This window comes from Manacus vitellinus, unplaced genomic scaffold (genome assembly GCF_001715985.3).
Source record: "Manacus vitellinus isolate BGI_N305 unplaced genomic scaffold, ASM171598v3 scaffold_9_pilon, whole genome shotgun sequence".
NCBI classification, from domain to species: domain Eukaryota; kingdom Metazoa; phylum Chordata; class Aves; order Passeriformes; family Pipridae; genus Manacus; species Manacus vitellinus.
The window spans coordinates 1,124,298-1,142,939 of NW_021940917.1; the positions used below are offsets into that span (position 1 = coordinate 1,124,298).

Below are 18,642 nucleotides of genomic sequence, written 5' to 3' on the forward strand. Positions count from 1 at the left end.
GCGGTGCATCTGCCGGCGGAGATCGCGAGCTCCGCGGAGCCGCCGCGCGCGGCCCCTCATGCCCAAGCGGCGCGCGGAGCCGTTGATGTTGTCACGTGCCTGTCAAGCGGCCCTGCCGCGTGCCGCCGCTGCCGCGCGCGGGCCGAGCGGCGGCCTCGGAGCGAAACCGGCGCGCGCCGGCCGGCCGCCGCGAAGCGGCCGCTGGAAAGAGGCGGAGGCGCCGCCGGGGAAGCGGCCCGGGCCCCAGCGCCACCCGTGCGCCGCCGGGGGAGGGGGAGGGCGGGTGCGGCGGCGCGGCCAGCCCGCGGTGCCCCAGGACGAGCGGGCGGCGGAAGGATGCGCCGGGGGCCCGGGCAAAGAGCGGACCTCCGCCGCCGCCGAGGTAACGGAGCGGGGCGGGCCGGGCCCCTCGCCTCCGGGGAGGGAAATGGGCGGGCGGTGCCGGTAGCAGCTGAAGCGGTACCGCGGGGTGCTGGCGGGCCTTAGCCAGGCACCGTGGAGCGGCCGGTGCCGCGCGGCCCCTTCTGTGCCTTCCGGGGTTAATCCGCCGTGGGCTGCTTAAAACTTTTTTTTTTTCTTTCCTTTCTTTCGTTTTTAAAACAAGAGAAGTAGCATCCAGCTTTCTCAACTCCACTCCCCTTCCTTCCCCCTCCCTCCGCCACGGAAAACCTGATGGAAAACAACCTGCCAGGAGTTCACCTCACTTGAGTCTATACTCTGCCTCATCCCTTTCCCAACAGCGTGTGGAAGCTTGGAGAGGTTACTGTAGTAGCATGTCTGTTGTGTGAGGGCGAGGGTCAGGCTCACTTACAGCATCAACTTCTTGAACTTCGTGTTTTGCCATTTATTACCAATACCAAAGCTGTCTTTTAACCAAAACATCTTTGGAGTTGGTGGTCATAGGAAGAGCATCAGTGATTTAATGATCAGGGTATACTGAAATTCCTTTTCTGATTGACTTTGAACAGCATGCATTCTTCTTTGGTTTGACCATGCTTTACACAGTAGTTCAGAAAACGAAATTTCGTACCAAGAAAGTTTTAATTTTCCAAAAATAAAATGCTAAGTCAAATTTCACACCTCTCTAGAAGTTTGATGTATATAAACTCAATTTGTGTCCCACCTGGACCTTTTAAGTAAGGCCAGAATATTAGATCAAGTGATAAGGAAGTAGCAGAAAGTCTAATCTTTGAATTACAACTGAATTACTTTGAATTACAATTGTAGACTGGTTTTGAGGTGTTGGGGCCTTTCACAGTATAACACTCATCTGTAAATCCATCTGTAAAGAAAACGGTGGCTGTTCTTTCTCTTGCTCTGACTTTTCACGTTTTCTTTATTGGTTGGTTGGTTAGTGGGGTTTTTTGGTGATGGATGGTAGAATTAAGGCAAAAAGGAAAATCTGAAGAAAAATTCTATGTCTTATGAAAATTGTACAGCCTTTTTAGGCTGTGCCATTTAAACAAGAATCTCTTTCTTTTTTGAAGAGGGAACAAGTGTGTTTGGAAGCATAGCAATTAAACAAATTGAGCAAACCTCTAAAGAGCAGTTTAACTCCATCACAAATATAATGCTGGATTCTTTACTTATCCCTAGGGTTATTTGGCATAGATTTGTAAGCTTTAGCAGTGATAGGAAGATCAGAAGCCCCTTGAATGTCCACACACTAAAGAGTATTACTCTGTATAAAATATTTTTGTAGGACTGTATTTTTAACAGGTTGTTTCTTTAAGTACAGTGTTGTATAAAAAGTGTTCTAGTTTTAAAATAAAGCTTGGTTAGCACCTGAGGCAAGAATGTTTCTTCCAGTTTTTTCCTGCCCATATATTTTAAGTCTTTTATAGAGATATTTCTGATGATGATTTTTAGACCTTTCTGAAAATACAGTCTCTAGGTTGGGATTATTCTTTGCTGTTTGTGGCTTGTGTATTTCATTACTTATATTCATAAGCTTGATCAGGATACTGTTAATTTCACACTGTTGAAGTTTAAAACAATTCCAATTATATTACAGTTGGCCAGAGAAGAAATATTTTAATTTTATTTGGAAGCCCACTTTTGCAACTAGAGTTGGAACACTAACTCCTTAAAAATTAAACAACTTAGTCCATAGAAACAGAGCATTCGTATCTCTGAGCTTGCTACATGTTGCCTATCTTGATAGAATTTATTCTCAAAACGTGTGTTGAAACCTATTTAGCTGAAGGTGAATATTTGATTCTTTATTTTGCCTTTTAGGTGTGGATGTTCAGCGTTTGTGCCTGTCTTTTGTGCTTGATGGGTTTTTTCATTTTCTCACTGAATTTGGGAGTTACTAATACACTGAAATAGTGCTGCTCTGTAGATGTGAAATGTTTCGAGATCAATCAAGCGTGTAGTCTGAGTCCACAATTAAGAGTATGCATATTTTTGTGTTTATGAAGTTTTAGATTCTAATCGCTTTGAAACAAGCATGCAGTCATTTACTCTGTGTATACAAAGTACAGGATTCTGTTTTAAAGTACTTAGCTCTCTGCATAAGCAGAAACTTATGGGAGTATTTGTAAAGGTAGTTGACAGTTTCTGAAACTCCACTGCCAGAGATTTTTTTCAAAGACTTTGTTTGCCACCTGCCTTGCACAGTTCTGTGTGAGTGAGGCTGCCTAGTTTGAAATACGGACTGGAAAACCATCCCTGCCAGACGTTGTTGATTGTTTTTAATGCTGTGCAGTACATTGGCACTATGTAATTTAATTGGTTTTGGTCTCAATTCTCATTAATGGGAATTTTTGTTCTTTGTTATTTTCTGAAGACAGTCTTTTCCCAGTGAGCAAATTCACATTAGTAGTATCCTACAGGCACAGAGCCAACTTGCTGTGATGAAACATGTGCACCTTTCATCTTCTCTTAATTGTTACAGGTCTTGAATAATGCAGGGTTTTGCAGTAGAAACAGGTTACCTAGTACAACAGATTGTATACAGTTCAGGAGAAGTCTATGTGGTAAAAAATAGAAAAATGTTTTCTTTAAATGGGCAGTATGGTGAATTTATGGTGTCTGTCTCTCTTTTGGGAAGTGGGAAGAAGCATAATTTTTCAGTATGTTAGAGGGGGGTGATACTGCTATTGTTTGAGTGTTACATTTTTTTATTCTGTGGCAAAACCAGACAAATCGTGAATTTTTTCAAGAGCCATACTGTAGAGGCCCAGAAAAGCTGATGGTGGTGGTGCATACACCACCCCCCCAGGCCACACTGTGGTCTGAGAAATACCAAAACAGTTATACCAGCTTATTTGTTACCACCTGTTACAGCTGAGACAGTAAAGTAAAATATTTAAACATTCTAATTGTATGTTAGAAAAATGCAAACAGATATTATGTGGAAATGAATTATTTTAGATTTGTGACAGTATTTACTGTTTTTAAATACCAGAAGGAAATACATGTTCAAGACCTAAGGAACGACTTAAGAATTCCTCTTCTTCTCTGTATTATGTCCATAGAAACATGCACAGATTGGCCACTGTTTATAACAATGACATGGTTATAAACAGGTAGTGTGTTTTCTAATAGACGTTTAAAACAATTTTTTTAATGTAATTCCATATTAAAATAGTAGATAAGTACATGTTGCTCCAAGATTTTTCTGATGCTGCTTTCCAGTTCTTAAACTTTCCTCTCTTGAGTATTAAATTTAGACACAGAAAAGAAGAAACAAAATGTGCTTTAAACACTATGCAATGCCTTATTTATCTTGCAATTATCATCATCTGAGTTGATGTAAAGTAGGTAAATACAGTCTTCTGAATGTTTTAAATGTGCATGAAATTTGCATACTGTTATGAGAGGAAAAAGCAGTGAGCAGTTTTTGTATGCAAACTTCAATAATTGCACAAGTTTTACAGTATTTTTCTGTGCAAAGGTTGTAAGTTGAAGAAATTGGTGCAGTCATGAATGTATTTCACAGAGGTTGTGTGATAGTTCTTTGCAAGAGTATTTAAAAAGGCAGAATAAATTGTGATTTACTTCAAAATCATACAATTTTAAGAACTGTTAATATAGAACAGCTGAATAAGTCCTCCTTGTTTTAGTTTCTTGCATAACACATTTATTTTTACTGCTGGGATACAAATTAATGTTTTGTTGCCTCTTTGTCTATTTGTCTCTTTTCAAAGCAAGAAGAATTCTGTCCGTATAACTCGTTCCTGTATTGGAGAGCACCACTGCCTACTCTTGATTTGTCTGATATTCAGAACCTAGTTGGGGAGACTCCATCAAACACTAGAACTCCTTCGAAGACTGATACCACAGAGACTGAAATGGAAACCTGATCAGTTGTTTCATAGTTGTACATTTACTTGCTGGAAACTTGTTTCCAGTGGGATTCAGGTTTTGTTACTTGGCTGAATAATAAGCATGCTTATGCCATCTTGAAGAAACTGTTGTGGCAGTCTGCAAAAGCAAGTCTGAGTTGCCTAAGTGAATGGGATAGTCAGTATTGGGTACTTTATAGTAAGCTGTCTGGAGGTGTGCAGTATGGAGGAGGCTATGATGCCTAACGAGAATACTTGAAAACATGGAAGAAGACTAAAAGAATACAGAAAATTAGAACTTAAGGGTGCAATTAAAAAGAACAGGTGGATATGTTACATATCAAAGGGAAATGGAAAATCATTTTGTCTGTCCTGAACAAAAAGATGTAACTGTGGTACCTGAAAGTGAAATATTTAACATATGAATTTATCATAAAGCACATAATCTGTAGTGATTTTTAATGTGATTTTTTTCTGTGTAATAGCTAAACCAAAAAATAAGAGTCTGTCAAGACCAGACAAAACATTCCCTTTTCTATGCAAACTAAAAATTTGTGTGGCAGAGAGGGGGAATGAAAAGGGGATATTTTCTTTTGTAAGCTGCCATTCTTCTGAAAGTTTTTCACATTCTCATTGTGGAAAAGTTTTTTTCCCTTTCTTTTTTTCACATTACACATAATAGTTGACACCCAGCTTTTAGGGTTTCGGTCCATTCTCAGACTGTTATTCTTAGTCTTTGTGACATTAGCTCTGAACCAGTTGGTAGCGTCTAAACAGCAGGTTTGTGCAGATGTGTCAAAAAAAGTTAATGCAATATTAAATATAGTTTTTCAGACTGTACTGACTGAGGTGTAGTTTTTGCAGAGACTATGAATTTTTGCAGAAATTTTTTACCAAAGTTCATTGAATTAGTGTTTTTTGCTGTGAAATACAAACTTAATGCTTGTGATTTGCAGTTTATTTACAAATTGAAGTATAATTAGAAATGATAGACTGAAGTTTTATGGGAAGACTGTTACATTTTGCAAATATGAATTGTCTTTAAGGATAGAAAACATTGTATTTTTCTGGAATCATCATTAAAGAAGGCAACTTCTGAATTTCATTTTTTTTAATAATGTATTTGCTAAAGGACAATAAAGTTTTTCCTGCATGTATTTGAAAACTTTGGGACTATTACTGTGTGAAGTTCTTGACTTTATTTCTTAAAATTGTTGGTTCTGTAACTTTGTTGGTTTATTAGGTCTATTTGCTTAAAATAGTCAGCTCGTTAGCTTTCTTGGTAAACATTTGGAAACTTTTTTCCAGTATTTGTGCTGTATAGGTATCTGTATTTGTTTACTGTATATTCATTTAGCTTGTTAGGGTCTCTGAATGCCTGCTGAAGAAAGGATGAGGCTTAGTGACTCAAGCATTTCATGCTTGTTTGGATATGCTTCAACTTTCTGTTAGATTAGCTGGATACGTATTTGGACAACATGTATTTTTCTCAAGACATTTTTAACATTTTAAGTCCAAATACATCAACTTGTCTTAGGAGGTACTTGAAAAATCTTTTTAAAAACCTTTTCTGGCAAAAATGCAACTATTTAGTGTTTACTCTAACCAAAATAAATTAATGAAGAAATAGATTTATTAATTTGTTGAGGTGTTTGATTTGGTTACATTACCTAGGATTTTTTTTTACCCTTGCTAATATATGTGTTCCTATGTTTGTGGGGTTTATAATATTTCACACCATCCAGTGTTCTCAGGATCCAGTATTTTGCATTATTAGCTAGTATCTTTGCATCACACTTTAGTCACTTAAAATCTGCTTGGTGGTTCATACACAATAAATATGTCCTAGCAATAGACTGCATTTTAGTGTTAAAATCTGTCTTTCCAGTGTACTCAGGGGACAGGAGATGTTAGTGTCTTTGAAATACATATTTGATCTATTCCATAACAAAATAAATAAGTCCTTTAAAACAAATTAAGCTTGCAATGTGTTGTAGGCTGTACGTTTACTTCATTTGCAATTATGCTGTAGGCAAGCACTTTCGTCTTAGTTTGTTCCAGTTGTGGACTCCGTAATGGGCTGGAATGTTACAGCTACTTTTAGAGCATTTGCCAAGCTGATTAATTTTTTCCATTCATCTGTTTGCAAATAGAGGTAAATTTAAAAGCCTTGGAAAACTTTTTGAAATTACTCTGAGAGTTCGGGTTATGCAAAAAGCTGGGAAAGGTAATGGGGACTGATGATAGGTTACATAAACTTTGCTTTAGAGCTGACAAAAGGGATGATTGAGAAATTACATTTCGCAGTGTCTGGTGTCTCCAGATACCGTGTGTAACTGTGAACTATCAAAATGCTGGTCTTGACTTTTGACTCCATTTTTCTAGAGACCTTTTGTTCAAAAGCTGTATAAAAACTATATGTAAGCTTAAGATGTTTTAATTTGCCAGAACAAGTCCCGAGACAATTCATTAGCTACATACTAACTGACAATCTTAATTTGATGTTTTTGAATCTCAGAAAAAAAATTGTTTATATTCTCTTCAGGTACCTGGGAGTTTGCTATTTTTTAAAATATTTCTGTCTAAAAGGAAAACTCAGCATCACAAGTGTAAAGGGTAACTGTACCTAGACACCACCCAGGTGGTGTCTTGCATCTGCAAGTAAATGTGTAATAGTAAGTCAAATGCTTGAGTTCAGTATGCTTGAGTTCAATATGTTTCAGAGCAGATTTAAACAGCAAAGTAGTACACGTCTTTGTAAATTTTCTGCATCATTCTAAACGTGAGGCCTGTTTTACACTGTCTGATTTGTGTTTATTGAAGGCCTGCTTTATAGCTATGGTTCCCAAGATAGATAAGCCTCTGGGAGAAGCTTAAAGCTCAGTCCAAATCAGGAAGGTGAAGAACTGCTATGGAAAACAGGCTGCACAGGTAACCATGTGTTGGGCAAGTAGACAGTGGTAGAAAGAAAAGAAGAAGAAAATTGGGTAATGGAAGGTAGATGATGATGAAGTAGTGCAGCCTATGGGTGAAAGAATAGTTGGCCAGCAGATCAATGACAAGAAACATTTGCAGCGTTAGCTCCAGCACAGCAACAGTACACTAATTTGAATATGAGTATCAACAGTAAATTTATTAGGTTTCTCAGTGTTTTGACAGTTACTGGATGATGTTTTTTCCTGTTGGCAGAGCCAAGAATTTAGTGGACATAAATAAAAAGCACATGCTTATGTATATAGGTTGTTGAAAAGTCCACAGGGTGCTTAATGAGGAAGATAAAGAGTGCGAATGTATATGTGTCTTTCCAGGTGACAACAAAGATAATTAACGTCCAGCATTTGCCAGCATGTTCTGGTTACAGCAGATTCATTGTGGGGAATTCATGTACACTTTTGTGAAAGCATCTCACAACTGCTGCAGTAAGAGATGTTAGACTGCAGAGACTCACTGCTGCAGCAAAACTTATGCTCAAAGAAACATTTCATAATAATTAGTACGCCTGGGCTGGCTTAATTATTTCCATGGCTACAGTTATAACCTTGACTCTCTAGGTGGCAATACACATACACAGTAAGTTACAGTGAATCTGAAAAATGGTTTCGGTATGCTTTTATTCTGAACTGCTACTGAAAATTCAAGCAGTGACATCATGAATGCTAATGATTTCCTTACAGTGATACATAAATAAAGGCAGATCAAGTCACAAGTTCCTGATCATAAGGTGACACAAGGTTTTCAGCATAACTAGAGTAAAAACATCGTGGCAAGAATTTTTGATTCATCTCTTAATTATCTCTTCAAGTCCCTTGCCTGGAAAAAAACCAAACCAAAAGCAACCAACCAAATCCAATTATCAATTTAGTACACGGGAATCTGTTGACACTGCTTCATAGTACTGTTTCCTTTAGTCAGAACTGGGGAACAAGGTTTATCTGATTGTGTGTTGGATGGAAACCTTGATCGGTGGCTGAAGGCTACTTGAAATGTAAAGTGATAATATGAGGGAAAAAAAGGTAAGTGGTAATTCATAAGAAACTAACTCATAAAGAAGTATTTAAATGTTTGTATATAGGTAACAATATATTTGATGTGTATGAGGAAATTTCAAATAGGGTTTTTCTGGTGGTCTTATTAAACTTCCTAGTTCATGCTTTTTGTATTAGAGAATTTGATGTTGATGTATAGTGTACTTTAACAGTCTATTTTAATTGCTATTGCATTTGTAAGTGAACTGATTAGTTGTTAATAAGTATGTTTTAAATACTCCTGGTGAAAAAAATAGTGTTCATGACTTTTTAGTCACTTCTAAGGACTTAAAAATCATTGCTCTTTCTTCTCTTAAAGCTCTACAGGTAGTAAATAACTTTTTTCACTACTGAAGGGAAAAAATAGTTTTCTTTAAAGTGATATGTCACCATTACCAGGAGAAAAAATGTGAAATCAGGAGGGAGACAAAGTAAATTTTTGTGAAGTGTCAAATGCCCCTTTCTGAGGCCTGATGCTTTATGCTGGATGTTTCCTTTTGATGCTTCCACTTGTAGAATATGAAAATTGCTTTCAGTTTCTTTTAATTCCAGGGATTTAAAAAAAACCTAATTTTATTTCCAATTGCATAATTATTAAGTAAGAACTACTTTGCTTAAAGTAAACTATCAAAATCATTTGCTTTCATGATTGCTAGCTGGTAACTGCAGTGCTTTTTAAATCAGATAATCACAAAGGGTTGCATCTGTGTATCCTGTAATATTTTTTCTACTTTTAAGAAATTGGAGAAACTTGTGGTTGAAAAGAGAAAAGTCTACTTCAGACAAACCTCTGTATTTCCAAATATGTAATGTAAAAATACAGGGACAACAAAGACAGCTTTTAATTGTTTAAATTTAACTTGTAAAAATAATTCAAAACTATTATTGTGAAATATGGTATGATATGAGAAGGAAAGGTATGGATAACAGGCAAAAGCTGTTTATACTTTGGACACATCAAACCCAGAGTGTGAATATCAAAGTGCCTTAAATTTCTATGAAAGCACAAAGCTTCAGGAAGAAATTGTGCTGGATTTGGTGTCCAATATGGTAGTGTTTTTTCCTTAGGTCCATACATGCAGTGCAGAGATGCCCAAAGTGCTTTAAGTACTCCAGCTTAGTTACTGGAGTCCCTTTGAGTCAAAGAAATAGGTACTGAGTCTGCCTACTTTCTTACTATCTTTTATGCTAACAAACAGTGTGAAAGGTATTTTTCTTTCTCATTATTTTGAGCCCTGAGACAGGTTCTGGTACACACATTTCAATGCGTTCCTTTCTCCCCTTTCTATGTTGTGCAGCTTATTTGTGAATGTCTTGGATTTGTCAGTGCTAACTAGTCCAATCACAAATCATTTTGGGACTTCTGGTTTACCTTTTTTCAGGTGGTCTCAAATTAAAGTTTAGTCAGAATTGCTAATTTGTAAAGACCAGTTATTTCAATAACAAATTCAGCAATCAAAACTCTAACTCAAATTCCTTGGACCACATTCTATGCTGATTACCAGCCTCTGTGACAGGAATAATAGAAGTGTATTATTAGATTTTCAGTAACCAAAATTAGAAACACTTTGCCTTTTAAAGATACAATGTTTGAAGTTCTCTAATCTAGTTGTACTGTTTTGCTAGAGGTTTTAATAGAGGAATTTGATTTTTTAAGATGTATTCTGATTTGTAGTTTTCTAATTACAGCATACTCATTCTATAGAGGATTTGTGCTTTCAGGACAGTGAGCAGTAACTCTACTAATCTTTACAAGAACAGGTCCTTTTTTGTCTTAAGTCTCAAGTAGTCAAGGAAACAAATATCAGTATTTTAGTGTGTTTTCTTAAATTGAAGGTCTATTTGATCATATAATAGATTTTTAAAAAATAATCAGTCATACCAATTTGAACCAAGGATGCAACCAAACTTGTTTCCTCTCCTAGGCTGCTCAGTTTTTCCTCAGAAAGGAAAAATACTTAAAATGGTTTCATATAAGGTAACAAACTCCTTAATTTCCTGAATAGAAGTAAGCTTAAATTTACTTTTAGAAATCTAGGCACCTAAAGGTGAAATTAGAGCAGCCAGCAACACACAGCCAAGTTAATGTTTGAAGATTTATGTTTTGGTATACTTCTGTCCTTTATTATGGGCTAGCTCCTCAAAACACAGCCTGAAAGCAATAATAATCATGACAGTGCTCTGCCTAGCTGACACCAACACCTCAATTTTACTTGTGCCTGTGATCGTCTGCCTGCTGCTTTCAGCAGGGTGTGGTCAATGCCATGCATGCCCTACTGGCCAGGTACAGCTCATAGGGTGAATCCATATATGGTCATTTGCCTCTTGTGCCATGGCTTTGCCATCAAGCTGTGCCTGAGGGGAACCCTCAGGTCCAGATCCCACAATTGCTTGATTAGGCTGTGAAAACCAAAAGTCAAGTGTGTGTGACTTGCCTGCAGAGCAATCAGCAATTATTAAAGACACAGTATCACATGAATGTGGATGTGCTTTCAGCTGCCTCAAGCCTTTGGAAGACTGGCATGGATAATAGACAGTATTATTCATCATGAATCAGCCCATCTTACGCTGGATCATTTGGTGTTGCCTTAAGTCTTGTATTCTACTCTGAAAATATGTGTGCTTAGTGTGTTTTACAGACGCCCTAGTAAGTTCAGGTTTTCCTCTTGCCTCCAGCCATGGTCACTAAAGGCAGACTTCCTTCTTTCTTAAAGAAGCACAGTAATCTCTGTACGTTCATCACTGTTTAGCCCTTGATTTTTAGGTAAATAATTTTTGGTTAGTTCAAACTGAAGAAGTCATGTGGATAACTTCCTTTTTTTCAGTCTAAAGCAGAAAGATTTTTGTTTGTCTCCTTTCTTCTAAAGCTCAAAGCATTTGCTTTGACAGGTCTTTGAGAATGAATACTAACACAAACCTCTTTCCAATTCTATCTTCTCTATAGTGCCTGTGAGAAAGAGATCATAGAATCAGAATGTTAAGGGTTTGGAATTGACCTTAAAGATCATCTAGTCCCAACACCTCCTACGAGACCAAGTTGCTCAAGGCCTCATCCAAACAGGCTTTGAACACTTCCAGGGTTGTGGCAATCACAACATGTCCGTGCAACTTCTTCCAGTTGCAATCACGTGTGCGTGCAACTTGTTCTCAACACCCTCATAGTAAAAAATTTCTTCCTAATACCTAACCTAAATCTCCCCTTTCAGTTAGTACCCATTATTCCTTGTCTTATCTCCACAGTTCTGACAAAGAGTCCCTCTCCAACTTCCCTGTAGATCCCCTTTAGATATTGAAAGGTTGCTGTGCGGTCTCCAGGTAATCTTCTCCTCTCCAGGCTGAAACAGTCCCAACTCGCTCATATAGGGGTGGTGTTCCAGTCCTCTTAATAGCCTCATGGCCCTCCTCTGGACTTCATTCAACAGTTCCATGTCCTTCTTATGTTGGGGACACCAGAACTGGACACAGCATTCCACGTGGGTTTTCATGAGAGCAGAGTAGAGAGGAAGAATCACCTCCTTCAGCCTGCTGGCTGTACTGCTTTTGATGCAGCCCAGAATTTGGTTGGTTTTCTGGGCCGTGAGCACATGTTGCTGGCTCATGCTGAGCTTTTTGTTGACCACCCCCCATATCTTTCTTCGCAGGACTGTTCTCAATCACTTCCCCCCTCAACCAGATGTGCCTAGGGTTGCCACAACCCATGTATAGCACTTTGTACTTTGTTTCATTGAACTTAATGAGGTTTGCCTCAGCCCACCTTTCAAGCCTGTCTGGGTCCCTCTGGATGGCCTCCTTGCCCTCCAGCATGTCAACTGCACCACACAGCTTGTTGCCATCAGCAAACTTACTGAGGGTGCAGTCAATTCCACACGTCACCGACAAAGATTTTGAACAGTATCAGCCCCAGTACCAACCCCACATACGCTGTGTCTAGTATGGAAAAAAAAAAAGTGGGAAAGGAAAATAGAGATTTTGAAAACTGTTTTAAAATGAGTTTTTGAGAGCTGCAGGTTCACATCTGGAGAAAGTGTCACTGAAGAATCCATATGCTTGTCATTTAACTCAGTCCAGGGAGCTTAAAAGGCAGACAGAGTTCAAATTTTTTAGGGGTACTCTGAAAAATGATGCGTTTGAAAAATGTGTTAATCACTCTGAGGGATACAAGGAATGACAGAACAAACTGACGACAGGCAGTGTTGCCTGTGACTGTTGTACAAAACCTTCAAGACTACTTATTCTTAGAAGTAGGAATTGTGCTATTGGTAAAGGAAGACTCCCTAGAAACTTGAAAAATTTTTAAGGTGTTACTGTTTAGATACATGTACCATCTAAGGAGTCACTGAATATTGAGGTAAGGGCCACTGAAGTAGTTATCCTTTGATTCTGCATCTTTCTTGCCCTTCTCCCCACTACCTGAAAGAAGGTTATAGTGAAGTGGGTGTTCATTTCTTGTCCCGAGCAGCAAGATAGGACAAGAGGAAATGTCCTTAAGTTGTGCCAATAGATTGGATATTAGGGAAAGTTTCTTCACAGAAAGGGTTGCCAAGCATTGGAACAAGGCTGCTCAGTGAAGTGGTTAAGTTACCATCCCTAGAGATTTTCAAAAGATGTGTAGATGTGGCACTTAAGTACATTGCTTAGTGGTGGACTTGGCAGTGCTGGGTTAATGGCTGGTTGATTTTAGAGGTCTTTTCCAATTGAAATGATTCTTTGAATCTATGATTGTTGCCCTGCAAAAATACATTGGGCTTCTCTATCACTATAAAGGATTTATTCTTAAGAGAAGGAGGTTACTACATCTTAAAGCTGCCAAACACACCTACACTGAGTCCTCTTGGCGTGCCTTCACTAATTTTCCTGCTTCTGTTACGAAAATTGAGTAACAGAGACTACAGACAGCATCTGAAACGTTATTTCCCTATTCTGGACTGTGATGTCCTACTTTAGGAAGTTGGTTTCCTTGGCTAGAAGGACAGAAGCTATTCATGATTATAACAAGATTAAACTGTACCATTGCATTTTGTTCCTTGGGTCTGCACTGACTTCAAAGGTATTTCAGAATACATTTCAGGATAATTATGGTTCGATATTTGTGACTGTAACCATCAAGTTGAGGAAACCTACCCCACTACATTCCTGTAAACTTACAAACTCTAATAAAAACTTGTAAAAAGTCAATTTTTCTCATAGAATAAGTTCTGCAGACTGTCCTGCTGACTTCAAATAATTCTCATGTAAATACAACGTCATAACTATTTTGAATGATTTTGAGCCATACTCAGATATGATTAACTACTTCTTGCAACTTTTGGATGATCTGCTTAAAAACCATCAAAAGACCACAAAGCATTTTGAATGTGTGTAATTCAAACTGTCCTCCTTCTTGCCCCATGTTGTAGCACATCTGTCATGTGAACCAGTAGATGATGGACATTTATATGACTCCACTGAGTTGGAAGTGACCCACAAGGATCATCGAGTCCAACTCTTCAGTGAATGGCCCATACAGGGATCAAACCCATGACCTCAGTGTTAGCACCATATTCTAACCAACTGAACTAAACTCATCCTTGAATCAAAAAATAATTGTATTTTTGATGAGGGAAGTAATGTTGTCCTTTGTTGGCAGATCAGTTTCTAACATCAGTGTGCAGTGGGCAGCAGGAAGGAACAATCTGGAAAAATCATCGCATATTTGCATACTGTGAAATAAACCATAAAGCATGACTTAAGCTCATTCCATGAGTTTGCCTTTACACAGTGTATGTAGAAGGGGAAGACCAAGGCAGAAAATTCTGTTCTGTTGTAGTCCAGAATTTGCATGGTAAAACAAGATTTATGTTTTGTGTTAGAAGTGCCACAGTGCCTTTCCACAGCATGCAAAGCAGAGGCTGAAATGGTCATCATCTGATGAGTGTGTTCAGTGTATCTGCTGCCAGCCTTTGGTGTTTGATTGACTTATGAGGCTTCTTTAATTATGTTGGAAGATAGAGGTAAATTAGCCTAAAGGCAGGCTGATTTGTTGATGATGATATGGACTGGGGAGGAATCTAGAAGTAGTCTTTACCAGTTTCATTCCTTGCTCCTCTCTTTGCTGCATTATCAGTTCTTGAAGGTCTGCTAGGACACTGAGGCAAAGGTAAAGGTTTGTACATAGTCTTACAAAACTTAATGTCTTCAGTGTACTTGGAGATGATGAAACAATGAAACTGGGAGATCCCTCTAAAACAGATTAGTGCATGAGATAGTTTTGGCTTTTTCTGGTAGATTCTGCCTGATTAAATGCAACGGATGGAAAAAAAAACCCACTTCAGTGTACTTACTGGATATGAGGTATGATCTAACAGAACAAAAGAAGAGAGTGAATATGTGGATCTTTATGCCTTTACAGGCCCCCCATGGAAAGAACAGAAACAAAGCCATTGCTATTTTGATAAGGGTTTCTGTTAAGCATATTATCTTCCTTTAAGAATGCTTTTTGGTATGACATTTTTGTACTTTGAAAATAGTGCAAGGTTATACATAAATTAATGTAGTCAGACTTTGACATGTATGCATTTCACTTACTTAGGCCATGAAAAGCAGGATGTCTGATGCACTGTTCCTGATGAGCATCTGAGAAATGAGCTGGCTGCACTGCTGTTGAGGTGACAGCTTAGGCACTGGAAATATAGGACTAACAAAAAAGAAGCCTAAAGGATGGACAGGCAAGATAGCACTGATCCCAAGGGAAGTCTGTAGAAATAAGACTGATAAGGAGAAAACATCTCAGCAGTTCTGATTTCTAGAGATAACAGGAGAGTTATATGGACTTTGAACTACTACTATAACATGTGCTATAAAATATACCACATGTATTTTCGTATCAGTGAAGTGCTGAGGAATTGGGTGTGGGAATTTGCAGCATGAGAATTGGTTTACATGGCTTTTCAGAGAAGATATTTAGGTTTTTTACTAGATTACAAATGGCAGGACTTGATTCCTGGGAAAATTGACAATTTTATATGTCTGAAAAAAATCTTCACAATTTAGAAAGAAATGGCAGAAACTTAGAATTAAGAAAATACTTGCAGTCAGAGCCATATGTACTCATAGCTGTGTCCTGGTGCACCTGTGCTGGGATACATGTGTTTCAGGTTTCTTACAGAGTTCAGCTTTAAATAAAGAGTAGGCATGGGCATTTATTTATTTCATTTATAAACATCAGTGGTACTAGCAAATCAAGCTGAAAACTTCTATGCTGACTCAGGATGACTTGTTTGAGAAAATTTAATTGAAAATAGTATCTTAAAAGATGTACCTAGGTAAAGAATGAGCGTGATGTTCAACATCTGCTAAAGTTTTTAGAAGTCCATTCTGTTATTAGAACCGGTAATGCTTTTTTAAGACTTACTGTGTAGGAAGTGCAATATAAGAAGTCTAAAGAAAAAATAGAAGCAGTGTAAGAAGCAGAAAATTGTGTTTGGCAGGGGGCTGGAAGCAATTTTATTATTGTCTTTGCCTTTGAAGTAATAGTTTATGTGAAACCAGTGCTAAGTTTGACAGCCACTATTTCAAAAGGCCCTGAGTCGTGCTCCTGCTCTGGTTTTTGGGGTGCTGCTGAGTTTTTGGGGTTCTTGAACTAAAAGTGAAGTATTTTCTCCCTGGTGCTCACAGAGGCTCTGCTCCCAGGCTCATGCACTGGAACAGCGTGATCCAAATGCAAGCCTCTCCTGTAGGGGACAGAGAGAGATGGCTGAACACCACAGAGAAAGATGAGACTTGGCTGGGCAGGAAAATTAAAAATAGAGAGACCAGAAAATGGGAGAAACATTTAGAAAGAGCAAGTGGATTGGAAATACAGATAAAATCCAGAGGCAGATGGACACTGGAGCTCACAGTCAATACAGTGGTACAACTGAAGGCAACAAAATAAAAGCAGCAGTGGGCTAGAAAGCGGATGAGCGGGCAGAGCTGAGAAACCAAAGAACTGGAGCCTGGCATAGGAAGAAGGTTAGTTCAGGATAAGAGAAACTGGAGATTGAATGAACAGTGAGGTTTGAGATAAGGTGGAGAAAATACAAAAGAATGGAAACAGAACAAAACTCAGAATAAAGGGAGAATGGTGTATGCCTGTTTTATCAGTCCACATTTGGTACGACCAGCTATAATTGCTGCAGGTACTTGATTTGGTTTGATGGCTGTGGTCTTTGAGTTTTCTTTGTCAGTGTGGAAGAAATTATACAGAAGGTATATGAAGACGACTAGGAAGATCAAGAACCTAAGTATTCAAAAATTTGGGTTTATATCCAAATTTCACCACTCTATGAAGACTTTAGTTAATACACTGGTCATATCCTATTTTCTTGTTCACTGCTTGAGTTCATTGCCATGAGCTGTAATACTGCTACTGTTTCTTTTTTCACCTTTTGCCTTTAATAATGTCTTGATTACATATGATTCCAGTGTTCACAATTCAAGAAAATTGTTGATTTACTCTTGGACCTTCCTCTTAGATTTGTCAGGCGTGCTGTAACTCGTACCACAAATGTACTTTTACAGGACCCTAAAAAATGACCAGGATCAAAACTCAAGCATTAGGAGGAGGAGGTGGGAGGCAGGCAAACCATAGGCAAAAATCATATACTGAATTCGGGATACCTATGGTCCGGTTTCCCCACGTGAGGAAGAACTTGGCAAGGTGGAAGCAAAGCGCTGGTGGGCCCGGGGCGAAGCGTGTCCGCGGGGGGCTGCGGAGAGGGTGCTCGGCGCGGCCGTCGGTGCTTCCTCGGCGGGCGGCAGCGAAGGCAGAGCCGGTACTCGGCCGCCTCGCATAGGAAAGCGTCGTCGCTGCCTTGTGGCAGCGCAGACCTTCGCATACTGGGGACAGAAACAACGAAGCACATGGCTCACTGAGAGGCCGGGGGTAAAGGACAGAGGCCCGGGAGCCGGCGCGCCCGCGAGGGCGCCGCCCGCCCACCGCCGCCTTGGGACAAGGATCGCCGGCCCGGCGGGCATGGCGGCGTGGCGGGGACCTGCTCCTCTCGGCCGCTGGGCTCCGTTGGCCGCGGCGGCCGGGACTGGCGCGGCCGCTGGCGGCGCCGCCCGCGAGCGCGCGACCCGCAGGTGAGGGCGGCACCGGGGCGCCGCTGCTCTCCCGGGTGACCGGCGGCTGCGGGGACCCATACTCCTCGTCCTCTCCTGGGCCAGGCCCCTTCGGCTCTAGAGAGGCCGTCTCCGCGCAGAGTGGGTGGTGGGCGGCTGGCTCGGAGCTGAAGCTCTTTTGTTTCCGTCGGCGTGCACGGCACTCGCCGTGTCGTGAGCGGCGTCTGAGCTAATCCGCAAATGGCAACAGGGTCCGTCTGAGAGTCCAGGTGACTAGGGGAGAGAGCAGATCGGTCAGGTCTCGGCAAATAGAACCCCCTGGGCTACACGGAGCTGTTTCGCCAGGGATTTGATGTTCTGGTGCCGATACTGATTGGTCCCCTGTGCTGCTGCAAACGGGGACTTGAGTGATTTTATACACACACACACACACATCTGCTTGTATTCTGGTAGCCATGAAAGGCTTATAGCAAAAAATATTGCCCACGCTACGAGCAGGACATCGTACGGCGGTTTCGTGGCAGTGCTGCCTGAATGCCATGAGGTTAGGTGTAACATGCAAGACAAGTGCCTTTGGCTCTAGTAAACTTTCACTTCTTTTTACCATGATGCTGACTGAGAGATTTTTTGGGTATTCTTTTGGTTTGAGTTGGTTTTTTGTTTTGTTTCGGGTTGTGTTTGTTTGGGTTTTTTTTGGTTGGTTGGTTGGTTTTGCTCCCTTTTGTAATTTAAAGATGGAACGTTTGTGATTCGGATGTTGGGAGTTTAAGAAGAGAGCTCTGATACTACACATAATATTGAATGGTATTTCACACAGATCATGCTGTAGCAACATATATACTATATCCATTTCTGATATACTTGCTGACAAAAATATGTTTATAGTGTAATATTCTTTGTATGTCTGTTTATGAATATAATTTTCAAAATACATAGCATCTACTTGTACACAAAAAAAACCCCCAAAAACAGCTAGTGTTTTAAGTTGTGAACACCTGAAATTAAACTACAAACTCCTGTTACAAAAACAGAGTGGTCAGTTTTTAGAGGTTCATGTATTTTGGACCTCCCAGGGGAATTGCAATGTTACCTGTAAGCATAAGCTCATACTGGTATAACCCTGAAATGAATTTAAGAAAATATCATCATAGTGTGTTTTTAGTGTTTGGGGTTTTTTGGTGGTTTGTTTGTTTGTTTGTTTGGGGTTTTTTTGTTTGTTTGTTTTTCCTAATTAAAAGCATGCT

At 39.7% G+C, this 18,642-nt stretch overlaps 2 protein-coding genes across 2 annotated transcripts in view; both read left to right on the plus strand.

The window, feature by feature from the left end:
* The first annotated feature begins 58 nt into the window (after positions 1–58).
* CUNH9orf40 (chromosome unknown C9orf40 homolog) lies at positions 59–5,468 on the plus strand. Its single transcript, XM_018085989.2, is given in 5 exon segments — positions 59–88; positions 90–142; positions 144–207; positions 209–382; positions 4,155–5,468. Coding segments are annotated over 5 exon segments (477 nt in total). The 3' UTR covers positions 4,311–5,468.
* A 2,763-nt stretch (positions 5,469–8,231) lies between these two features.
* LOC112841366 (transient receptor potential cation channel subfamily M member 6-like) overlaps positions 8,232–18,642 on the plus strand; it is a 31,444-nt gene continuing 21,033 nt past the window's right edge. The window contains exon 1 of the mRNA XM_025896444.1: positions 8,232–8,305. Coding sequence (XP_025752229.1) covers positions 8,291–8,305 — 15 coding nt within the window. The 5' untranslated portion in view covers positions 8,232–8,290. The remainder of the gene's footprint in view (positions 8,306–18,642) is intronic.